General features: G+C 34.3%; 1 protein-coding gene across 3 annotated transcripts; it reads left to right on the top strand.

Moving 5' to 3' along the window:
• The first annotated feature begins 18 nt into the window (after positions 1–18).
• On the top strand, positions 19–12240 carry LOC128189951 (EF-hand calcium-binding domain-containing protein 5-like). Of its 3 annotated transcripts, none has more exons than XM_052861784.1 (21): positions 19–123; positions 1255–1840; positions 2256–2412; positions 2576–2713; positions 2992–3147; positions 3427–3526; positions 3930–4001; positions 4758–5270; positions 5561–5680; positions 6066–6259; positions 6740–6896; positions 7244–7392; positions 7635–7763; positions 7953–8125; positions 8321–8414; positions 8648–8782; positions 9343–9596; positions 9985–10238; positions 10604–10830; positions 11139–11241; positions 11488–12240. In XM_052861784.1, the coding sequence occupies exons 2-21, from the start codon at positions 1257–1259 to the stop codon at positions 11649–11651; spliced, it is 3873 nt and encodes a 1290-aa protein (XP_052717744.1). In that variant the 5' UTR covers positions 19–123; positions 1255–1256; the 3' UTR covers positions 11652–12240. The 3 variants fall into 3 exon arrangements, with proteins under 3 accessions (XP_052717744.1, XP_052717743.1, XP_052717745.1); XM_052861783.1 differs by having other exon boundaries at positions 24–119; XM_052861785.1 differs by having other exon boundaries at positions 63–83.
• The last annotated feature ends 669 nt before the right edge of the window (positions 12241–12909 follow it).

Below are 12909 nucleotides of genomic sequence, written 5' to 3'. Positions count from 1 at the left end.
CAAGCACCTTACCAAAGCGTCCAAAAGAAACAGACTTCCTTCCTAGCAACGAGTAATGGAGGACTAACAACTGTTTACAAAATGTGAAAATCTTTTTTTCTTTTAATCTAAAGACCAAGGTTGGTATGCATCAAACAAACTTGGTTATATAGATTAGATGCAATAGCTTGAAAATGATTTGAATTTTAGTCCTGCATTAAAAAACTATATTCAAAAGTTTTTCAAATTCGGTGCTTGTTTTTTATCCTTGTGCTAAAAGATTTTGTATTTGACATTTAAAACATTAGTAAATAAAACTCCTTTCTTCGACGAAGAATTGATTTTATCATTGATATCAGGATTATTAATGAAATAACATTATGACAATGTGCAGCAGTAATTACTGCATAAATTGTTTCAGGTAGGGTACAGGCACTTGTTTCTGTAATGAAAGTATACACCATAGTACAGGAATTATTAGAGATATTTAACACTAAACAGCACCGAGTACAGATGTCCACGAGTATTGTCGTCATTTTCACTTTCAACCAAATTCAGTTAAGACGATTAATTGTTATTACACACCCCTTTCCGTTTATCTGATCAGCTATTATAAGACGTAAAATTCAGTATGCATCATTCAATTCTGATGTCCAAGTATGACGTCAAATAATTACGTTGAGGTCAACTTGGTTTACAAACATACAGCTTGCGCAAATTGACTTAAAAGATTATAAGAGACAAATATATTGTCACGGAATGATTTGTTGACAATAATCTTTCACCACATGCTTGTTATATTGTTGTTGCTATATTTTAAACAAGTATATGATCATTTATACATGCATTTTTGTATCGTATCAAATATTAGCCCTTGGTCACTGTATATCGATCTGAGCTCCGTCAGGCTAAAGGGCTGATTTACAGGGACCTCGATCGGGCTATTATATGGGATGCCTTGTAATAATCTATATATATTTTGAGGAATTCTATACCATATAGTCTCAATCACCTGATCTTATACATTTTTCTCATGATGAAAAATATATACCCTCAACCTAATAATACACAGTTATATAGGTAGAGGGTATATTTTATTATGGGAAAAATATATAACCTCAAGTGCCTGTGCATATAGACTGCAAAAAGTCTTTTTCAATCTAATTTTTTAAAAACCATTTTCCTCTACAGCAACATTTTCTTGACTAAAAATATATTGATACAAATTTGGCTTGATTTTTATTACATGTACTTTCAAATTGCAATTATTTACAGAAATGGCAGACATACAAAAACCAGGAAGCCCTACAAAGAGGGTAACCATGGCCGCTCCCCATAGCGCTGGTTCCTCAGGTCAAAGGTCAGCACCAGGAAGTGGGAGAAAATCACCTACGGATTACTCCCGTCCCATTGTAAGAAGTGCTGTCAGAAGATGGAAGCGTATGCATGAACAAAGCATGATGGAGAAACTAGTGGGAATGCGGAATGAGAAAAAACAGCAAGTCAAAACTTCCAAAGAAAGCGCTAAGAAGCTTGCACGCAAGATTCCTATTGAAGTTCTGGCAAGAGATTGGTTAAATGAAAATGAGGCCACATTGGAAGTTAGAACATATATGGTTGACAAAGTTCTTCCAAATTTGATTCTTGGAGTAGAAAAATTATTGTCAGAAGCAGACAAACGAGGATTGACAGATGGAAATGGTGAAGATCCTGATTTTAATCCTATTAATTTCTTAGCCCAATACATGATGAGAAACAATCCTAGGTATAGCAACTTTTCAGAAGCCTCACCCTATGTGAGAGGAATCAGAGAAGTTTCTGAAGAATTGAAGAAACAACTTTTCAACATTGAAGATAATAGGTAAATCAATTATTAATTGCTATAGGCATCAAATCTGAACTTTAAAGATAAAATATTCCTTTTCCCTAAAGCAAAACCCTTTTAGAGCATAATTTTATACTTAAGGCCATCCTTAAAAAAATATTTGTTTGGAATTGGCACCTAGGGGTTTCTAGACCCAGGAGGGAGGGAGGGAGGGAAATTTATTTTTATATTTTTCAAAAATCGAGTTTAACTAATTAATAATTAGTAAAAATTAAATCTCCATATAATCTCCTCATAAAATTTTATCAGTGGGGGATATTTTAATGAGACCGGAGGCAATTTCAAACAAACAATAATTTTATATTGGCCAAGACAAAAAATATGCACCTGTGAGCATTTTGATATACAGATAGCTTGATTAAAATATTTGAAATTTCTTATAAATTAACAGATTAGCTAGAATTAAAGCTGAAGCAAAGCGCCGACGAGAAGAGCGAGATAAATTAGAGAGACTGAAGCAAGAGGAACGAGATAGAAGAGAGACCAAATTCATGAAACAATTTGAAGAATGGCATGTTCAGCCAGATGGCAGAGTAGAACTTTCTCTTGTAAGTGTCTATGAATATTAGGGTTTTAAATAAATGATTCAAATGGTTTTCAATGGATAAAGAGATTTGCAGTAAAAATCGGATAAAAAAAATCTCTTGCATCAATGCAGTTTGTTCATTCAAATAATAGCACATGGTTAACAACAATATTTTATATATTAAGGTACAAAATGCCCTAAGATCATTTGCTGAAATAGCTGAGAATTTCCCAGAAGATTTAAAGGATGGGTATAAACTTAGCCGTGCCCTGGAACCAACAGATGAGTCAGGGAAAGCACTATCTGTCAAAGAATTTGCTAAGGTGGGAAATTGGTTTTGCAGTGATAAGAAACATCATACTCTAAATGGTCAAAAGTCAATTTTCATTTGCAATTTCAAAACATGGATATTATTGAAAACGGATGCTTTCCGGTTAATGAAATACACGAATAAGATGCGACCAAGCTTAGCTTAGCTTAGGCCTCTTCATGCCAGGTGGCACATAAGGAGGCCACACAGTCTCTCCACCCAGTCTGATCCTTTGTTTTTGCCACCGATGCGACCAAGATATGTACAATATTGATTTCTTTTTTGTTCCAGTACTTGACAATGTTTGTGGATGACTTTAACTTTGAGGTGTTTGAGCAGTTCATGCAGCACCTGTCTCTATGTGCTGACTCCTATCGTGCTGCCTCTAACAGGGAACAGAGGAGAATTGTACTCACCAATCTCTTCATCTCGTGCGACCACAGTGGAGTAAGTCAGCCATCAAAAGTATTTAGACTGCCTGGTATTTTGCAGATTGATTTGTACCCATTAGTCTAGTCTAGTCCCCATAAAAGTTTTACTATAGGCCTCTTAATTCAAAAAAAAAAGCAAAATTAGAGAGCTCAAACAAACTGAAATTATTATTTTTTTCACGGAATTTTATACAGGACAGTTATTTACCATATTTGTTTTTTTTTTAAATTTTCTCATATTGTCATCAATGTTAATGCTCTTTGTTTATAAGCAAGAACATTTTTGGTCATTTAGATTGGGTTGTTAGACAGACACAGAATTCTCAGTCTTTTTGAGGCATTCTGGGATTCAATTAAAGAGGACATCAAGAAGAATGTACGAAACCCTCGCAGATGTAAGTCAACTTTCTTTAGTTAAAGTCCTAATATTGCATATAGAAAAAAACTCTCATACTACTATTATAAAAGTCCACATGTAGGTAAAATTTTATAACATAATTAAATCAAAGTCCTAATACTAGAAAGAACCATTTTGAGTCACGTATTTTATATGCCAGTTCGACTAAAAACTTGTATGTGTAAAGTTATTTTATTCTTCTGCATGCAAAAATGAACTACTCATATTCTATATGTACAAATCTTAAGACAGACAAAATATTCTATCATTCTAAAACAACTTTCCAATAATGAATTACACAGATTACATAATTAAGACCCTACCCTATTATTGTTAAATTGTGAATTAATACCATTAGCACATATTTGAAATTAATGCCTGTGAATTTTTTTCTTTATTAGGGCCTGTTGCTGAGGTGGATGAAGTGGAGGATATCTTTGATGATGATGGAGTGACCACTCCCGTTCCCAAAGGTCAGTTGTTGCTGTCTTTCTGTGGCCAAACTCTTCATTTCTCTTTTGTTGTGTTCATCTTGTTTACTTGATTTTTTTACTTGTTAAACAAAGTTAATTTTTAAGAAATTTAATTTCTTGACCTGCTGTCACCAACATCATGAAATTACTTAACTCAGTTCTCAACTCAAATCCTTAAAAATGTAAGTACCGGGGGACATGTATTTTGAGGTAAAATCCGATATCTGAGGCGGAGAATTGATATGACCAAAGAAGTGATAATGGCATCTGATATCAGAGAGAGTATGGGAGATGGATTGCAAATTAACTTTTATTTTTTTTAATTCTTAATTTTAATTTCAAAATTTAATGTCAAAATAAGGAACCTTAACATTTAATCTTTTCATATTTCTGCTTTTGTGTGTGATAAATTATTACCCGGTATCTTTTGTGGCGAGGCTTCAATCCATCCTGCTGTGCTTGTGAAATCCGCATTTTGTTCCATTTCCCACCTCAGACTAGACAAATTTTCAAGAACTATCATTTTAAGATAACTAAGCATCAAATGTTAACGGTTCAAAACCTACTTGTCTCTTATCAAAATATACTACATGTAGCATAATTCTTTAGATGATGCACCAACAAATTACCACAAGAATTTTAAAAAAATTGGTTATTGGTACATGTATCTCCAATTTGATGCTTAGTCAAAGTTTTTCAAGTTTTTGAGAAGTTGTTTTCCTGCATGTTTTGTTTTCATTTACCTGTTGTAATCAGTGGCTGAGCCGACTCCTGCTTCCCCAACCCCTGCACCAGCTGAACCTGCTCCAGAAAAAACAGAAGAGACCGAGCAAGGAGGTGAAGAAAAAATAGAAATTCCAGCCACAACTGCTCAAAGTAAACCTGTTACACCAGAAATTGAACCAGAAACAAAACCAAGCACAGCAGAACCACCAGCTGAAAAACCAGCTCCTTCACCAAAACCAGAAGAAGCTGGAAAACCGGGAGTGGAAGTGTTAACAGTTTCTGTGGAAGAATCAGATGAGGCCAACAAGTCTGAAGAGCCCAAAATGGAGGAGAAACAAGAGGAAAAACCAACAGAGGCAACAGAGGAGGCCAAAAGTGAGGAGAAAAAAGAGGAACAAGGAGAAACTAAAACTGCTACACCTCCTCCAACTGAAGAAAAGACAGAACCAGAAAAATCTGAGATTAAAGCTGAACCAGAGAAGACAGAAGAAAAGGATGAGCCAAAAGTTACAGAAAAAGAGGCATCTTCTGTAGGAGAGGGAGGTTTGTTATACCCCAACTGGAATTATTTTCTGTTCTGTGAATTGCATGCTTTCTTGTTCAGTTCTGTATTCAACTTGTGTTTGATATATGTTACTCAAGAGTGTGACTGTTGATAAACTGGAAGATGATAGCTTTCTATGTAATCCAGAAGCCTATGCAATATGCTTAACATAAACTGTTTTTATGGCTTAAGGATCCCATCTTTTGCACATGAATTTCTCTGCTTACTTTTAAGTACTATATTGTGGATAACTTAAAATAAAGATCCAATGTATTTGAATTTTCTAAAGAAAAAGACACAGCTGTTACAAAAACGTCTGAGGCTCCATCTTCAGTGACTACAACCACAGAGGAAGAGAAGGGCAATGTCAAGTTTGCTGTTGGCACAACCTTCAACAGAGAAAAGACAGGTGATTCATTGACATACTGCATCAAGATGGAACTATTTGCCAAGACCTTCTGATCTAGTATAAATCATTGAAAAAGTTTGGGTGTTTAAGTGACAAGAGTTATTCCCCTTAGTAGAAAAGATTGATGGGGGATATGATCATATGATGCGAGTGATGATCAAGTCCCTTTATAAAACTGAAACAAGTATTATTTGTATATTAGCAATTTCTATACTGCAAGAGAGTAAAGAAATGCAATGCAAAACTGAATATTATCAATTAATTCAAGTTTAGCTATCTGTATAAAAACAGGCATGATCAAGCCATGTAATCAGATTGAGATTTAAAAGTTGCTCCCATTGTACATGAATATACATTTTTATGATCTTTTTCTAACCAATTGTAGCATTAACCACAATGAGCAAGGGCTCTGGACAGTCAGCCTTTGATGAGAACTCCCTCAATGTCTCCCAGTTTGTCACCCTCACAGAAACCTTCCTGGGTAATGAACCGACCAAGGAATCATTTAACATGCTGACTAAATATGTCAAGGATGGCTACGAAGAGACAGAGGAAGAGAAGATGGAAAGATTGATGAAGGTAACAATGCAGTGACGTACCATCTTTCTTGTTTTACATTTAAATATGTAGTTCTAGATTATAAAACTTTTTGGCATTTAAGTTAAACAGTTTGAAAAATTAATGCCATTATTTGATACTCAGAATTATTCTGGAATCATAGGAAAAAGAGTGTGGTGGCATATATACAACTTTTAGCATTAAGATTAAACAATATTAAACATGGTGGTACATTTGTAGCATTTTGTACTTCAAACAGTTATTTTTACCATTGTCTGATGCTCAGAAATACTCTGGTATCATAAGGGCAAGAGCTGAAGTATAAATGCTGGTTGCTATATAAACATAATCCCTTTTGTTCAGTTCATGGAGAAGCTTTACTAAATAATGTCACACTAGGTGCAATTTCTGTTTGTGTACACAATTCAATTATCCAGTACAAATTATTTGTTGTGTATTTTTTGTTCAGCTCTGATGAGTAATTCTTGTCTTTGTGAACAGGCTAGAAAGGAGGCACTGTCTACCCAGAGGAAGCACATGATGGACTCGCTCTTTGAGAAGTGGGACAATGACGGCTGTGGATATCTGGACATGGAGGATGTGGAAACTGTGATGCAGAAGTACAAGGAGGGCCAAGAAAACGAGGCCATTGTTAGAGGTAAGACAGACAAAGACCAGTGTCAAATTTTCATTCTTAGGTTGATATTTGGGGGGGGGGGGGCTTTAAAAGGATGAAATCATCAAAGTTTCTTTAGAACTGCCAGTAAAATTCTGTATGTTTGTTTTTCACAGTTAGTAAAATTTTTGTGAGAATGAAGAAATTGAGTAAATATTTCATAAGTTATATTTTGTGACTATCAAAGCTTCATTTAGTAGACAGTAACTGATTTACCAGTAATATCTGCTGTTTTATTCTTTGCGATTATGAAATGATATATCACAAAATATTACTGGATATTAAGTTAATACATGTTCGTATGTAATGTGAAATATATTTTCTTCTAGCCAAGTCTGGATTGAAGAAACAGTCTAAATATGCTGATAACAGACTAAGTAAGAGGGAATTTCGAACGTTTGTACAACTGGTGGTCGATGAAATGCCAGGAGCAGATTCCTTTGATTACTTTGTAGAGTTCCTAGTCAATAGTGTGGAGGTAAGTCCTATTTCTAATAGAAAAATTGTACAGTAACTTCTTCTGCTTATTTATATGGAAAACATCTTCATGCTACCAGTTATACAGGTAATGTAATTCAACATTTAATCCCATATTCAGCATCCTTTTGAATGTCATATAACCAGTAGATAACCTCATCATTTGATGTCTTTAATCAAATGTTAATTGCATTAAGAATTTGAGGAAGTTTCCCTGATTATTGATATCTATGACTCACACAGCGATCCTATGCTGAAAGGATCCGTGGAGAGGCCAGAAAGAAGTGGCTGCAGCAGATAGTGACAGCAGCAGAGACTGGTGGAGCAAGCATGGAACCAGTTTACAGGGCTGTATTCAATGCTCTCTATAAGGTATACAGCTCAAGACTGTAAATTAGGATAAAAACTGCAAATAACGTTGGCACCAATTTTTGACAATTTATTCTTGATATCTCTTTGGCAGTGTTTTTCTATGAATCATATTTCCGGCTATCAGAAAATAGGGACACATTAATAATTAATAACCATGTTTGACAGATTTTCTATATAAATATCATCTAGGATGCTGAGGCACATGGTGGAGGAAAGAGAATAAGCGCCAACATAGCAATGCTGGAGAGAAACACCATGGATCCTGACCGAGGCAGCGTCTGCCTACGTTATGTGGCAGCTACCATGGAGGATGCTGACTACCTCCTAGGAAAAATTCTGTACAAAGACATGAAAGGCATCAGGTCTGTGTATAGAAAGAGATACTATATGCAATATTTGATAGAAAAACTGGCCTATTTTAATTTGAAACAAATACATGGACTTTAATTTTCAAATTCATGTACATGTACAGTAGTAATTCAAAAACAATCTAATGACTGAAAAGAAATGGCAAAGACAACCACAGCTAATTTTTCAATATTTCTGTTGGTTTGTAGTTTTGCTGCAGTAGAGAGTGGTAAACCAATCCATGTTCCAAGAGTGGCTAACCATGGAAACATTCAGTTCTGGAATCCATATAGGCAACCCGAGGTAAAGAGCAATGCAATTCTTTATCAACATCTGTAGGCAACAATAAGCACTAGAACCTTCATATTGAATTTAATTCATCATTCAATTATGAAATAGGAAATGGAACTCTTATTAAAATTTATGTTTGGATTTTTTAAAATCTGAGAGGTATTTAATGGTATTTGTGCAGAACATTGAGTATTTCTTGCTTTTCAAGGGACATAACTCTTCAGTTATCTCCTCAATTTTTGTAGGACAGGGAGGGCTCTTTTATAGTGGTGCCACTGAAGGACAAGAGGAAGAGAGTGTTTGGATTGCTGGGCATTGACACCATGAATGATCACCACACCAAAACCATCTTCATCACTCATGAAATTCAGTTCTTCCAGGTAATTGTGTTTCTCATGTAATGAATTACCTACTGTTTATTGGGTTATCTTCACCCCAATATAATTTGTTCCTTATTGAAGGTTCACTATCAATAGACAAATCTTGATGGAGATCATCTGTTTTGTTCATATTTGAGAAAGGACAATTAAAATTAACCCCATGCTTCATAAAGCAAATACATGTACAGTCAAACTTCATTATCTCGAACTAGATGGAACTGTTTAAAAACTTTGAGATATCTGAGTATTTGAGATATCGAGAGTAAAATACTTAAAAAATAAGTAGTTGGGACTTACAAATCTCTTTGACATATCCATTGTATTTGAGATATCAGTGTTCCAGATACATGTATTGAAATTCAACTGTGTGTTGATTAAGACACTGTAGAAGTGATGGCAAAAATTGCCGGTGATGATACCTGACAAAACCTTTACTTTACTATACATATGTTCAATATAATACAAGTGCATATCAACAAGACTATGAAAATATATCGTATTTCAGCATTTCAAACAAATTCTTAACACTTTAAAAATTCATTTCTTTCTTCTCACTTCAGGGAGTGGCCAAATCTTTTAGTATTTCATACCACAACATAGATATGAAGAAGAAACTTCTAAGAATTACAGAAAGTGCGGTCTCCTGGATTCATCGCCGAAGTCCACATGTACAAGAAATCGTTACTTACATGGTGGAACCAGGCATGGATCAGAGCGACTACATCCTGCGGAAGATGATGATTACGGATGAGAAGGGCAATGTCCAGAACCTGCTTAGTCCTCCAAGGCTTGAGAGAAAGGATAACTTGTTTAGGTACAAATTAACATCACAGTATGATGAATTTGAAAGTTCGATTTAAATTGCTTTAACATTCTGCATTATTATATACTGTAGTTTTGATCATCATTGATTCATTGAGCACCAGTTTTTGTGGATTACATTGTGTAGTCAAGTTATGAATTAAACTGTTTATCAAACTGAGAAACGCAACAAATGGCCATTGCCCTCCAATTTACATATCCTTGAAACTTTTTTTTTTTGACATCTACAAAAAGTGATGCCCATAAATAAAAAGGAAATACAGTTGTATATATTTGATGTCTTTTAAAATAATTTTCTAATGAGTATAATTTATTCTGTATTGATTATCACTTAATGAATAATTATTAAAAGAATGATTTTTACAAACCTCCTCTTGCAGAGATTATTTATTCAAGTGTGTGGACAACTCAGAGACCGTATCAGCTGATGCCTATGGACAGCGCCATCTAGCGTTCCCTCTCCGTGACGACCAAGGCAAAGCGGTGGCAGTGGTGGACATCAGTATAGGAGAACTCAAGAACTTACCCGAGCATGAGAACAGGGAGGTCCAACGAATGCTCAAACTTCTGAACCAGGCTCACAAAGAAATCACCAAGGAGTTCTCCGGGGAGGCAGACAAAACCGTGGTTCTTGGTAACTCTTACTTTAAATTGAAATATATCGATCTATCTATCTAAAACCTTAAGTTTATGCATACTAGTATCGGATATGTTACTTTATATCTGTTTTGATAAAACTTTGACCTTATTTCTAAGATTAAAACTATCTTCCATCACTTTTGAAAGCTGAGAATAGATATGTCATCATCTTTGATGGATCTTTAGCATGACCAAAACTCCAAATTTAATATTTACTCATGATGTAAAAAACCAGTATTACATACATGTCATGTGTATACATTTATCAATATCAGTACATGAATGTTTAATGAAAATGAGAACAAAAAAACTAGTCTAACAAACATTCTCAGTGTACAACATAATTTTTCGCTTCTACAGAGGCTGAAAAAGATGATGATAACAGAATGGACATCATGTTCGACAGACTTATGCTGATGGAACTCAGAGAAAATGTCTCCAAAATTGACTCCAAGTCTTTTGCTGAATTACGTAGCTACAATGAGCCACCTAAAATTGTGCAAAATATTGTCAAGGCAGTGGTTGCCATCTTCCATTTGGAGCAGGTGGAGAGTGGAGAACTGGATGATTGGACCAATCTGAGAAATGTAAGCTAGTGATTCTTGATGACATATTTTAAATCATTGGGACGAAAAATTAATTTTTTTTTCTCATTATCAAAGATTGCTGCAGTTTTTAATTTTATAAAAGATATCGAAAGGAGAATAGCTCATATTTTTTATAGTTTAAAATCAAGTCATTTTTGCAATAAAAATATTTACCTATTGTTTTATGATTATGAATTTTTAGCCTGAGAAACTAAAGATTATAAGCTTTGGGGGGCTTGGAATATACCGTAAAATTTAAGAAACAGTAGAGAAATATTATTTTTAAAATTGTTTAATTTTGATTTTAGTTTATCAACAATGAACTGCTGCAAAAGATAACAGAATATGATCCCACTGCAGCCAGTGACCATGCTCTCATCCCTCCCGAAAAACTAGAAGTCTTCTTAAAAGGTTTGGATTCTTTTCATAACCATATGATAACAAATATTTCAATTTCTTTTGATTTGCTATAAATATGCCCTCTCTTGTATGTGCCTGGAGCAGCATGCTTTAATCAGTGGTAAATCATGCCTGCCTTCAATCCTTCTTGCAGTAATGTTTTTCTTTCCTTCTAAATAGAAAATATGATATTATAAACATGTATTAAAAGTGTACAACAAGCTATATAACTAAGATAATTTTATCTACTGTTGACAGATGTACCCCATGGAGAGGTTGGAAAGTTTGGATCAATTCCTGCCCAGAATATGTATAACTGGGTGTTTGTGTGCATCTCGCTGATCGAGCACACAATAAAAATGAGGGAGAACAATGGCGGCAATGTGGCTGCCTCTACACATCAGTCCGACACAACACGCTAAAATGAGGATACGACCTTTGACCCTCAAGACAGAAACCTAAAACACACCCATCAGACATTATTGTAAAATTCTTATACGACTTTTAAAGACTGTAATACGACATAATACCATTTGATTACACAAAAATATATTTATTTTTTTTATCAATTGATTAAATAAATAATGTGCTGTACTGATGTACATATTGATGCTCCTACGTAACATACTGTAAGTTGAATTCTGTCTGTGATACATGTACTTGGAAACATTGTATATGTGTGATATTAAAACTGATGTTTGAAATATCAAATTGAATATTTCCATTTTTGTTGAGTATACAATGTCACTTTTGAATTGTTTTCCACTGACTGCCAACTCAGCTGCTATGTTTAACTTAAATACAAACAATGACTATTAAAATTGTTTCTTTGTTGTCAACTATATACATGTCATGAAAATTGGTTTAAACAATTTCTTGAACTGTAATCTGTGATCCCACTTTGAAGAATTGATTTTCTTTACTTTTTACTGCTTTTGATGTTATTGAATATGATGTTAGTGCATGCATATTGGTGTACTGATCATTAAATTAAACACAAATGAAAGGATACTACTTAATGTTTTGGTTTTAACTAAGCCTAATGCAACACACCGATTTAAAATTAAAATAATTTATGTAACTTTACTTATTTTATATTCTGGTAGGTAATGTAGGAAATTAATATTCCAAGAGAGATGTAAACAATAAAATGCTTTCTTTGGTACATCATAAGAGGATATGAAGGTTGTGATTATTGAAGAAAAAATTTATAATGTCGGCGTAAGCAGATTCTTTATTTTCTGAAATGCTTTCAACCTTTATGAACCAAAAATGATGAAATTTTATTGTTAAATCACTGATTGAGCACGGTAAATCTTGACATGAAGATATTCATCTGCATAAGTTAAACTTTATACCCATTACTGCTTCAAGGTCATGGTTTAAACAATCTTACATTTCCACCACATAAAGCAGCTTGCTTGGAAAGTTTTGAATGTTTTGTACAATGGCAACGATATTTTCAAACAATCGTTATTATCTCCCCTTTCCAGAGGAAGGAAGAAGGGTCCCTTTCCTTGAACAAGCTTCAGAGCATTTCATTAAAGAATGCTTTGTGCCAATTTTGGTACAATTTGGTAGGTTCTGGAGAAGTTGAAAATATTAAAAGTTTTAAAGAAAGATTAACAGTAGCTGGACAGAATGTGATTAGAAAAGCTTTGTACTATGTTGATCGCTAAA

Source organism: Crassostrea angulata, chromosome 6 (assembly GCF_025612915.1).
Source record: "Crassostrea angulata isolate pt1a10 chromosome 6, ASM2561291v2, whole genome shotgun sequence".
In the NCBI taxonomy this organism is placed as follows: domain Eukaryota; kingdom Metazoa; phylum Mollusca; class Bivalvia; order Ostreida; family Ostreidae; genus Magallana; species Magallana angulata.
The sequence above is the reverse complement of the archived record's forward strand: the minus strand, read 5'-3'. Positions and strand labels throughout refer to the sequence as shown.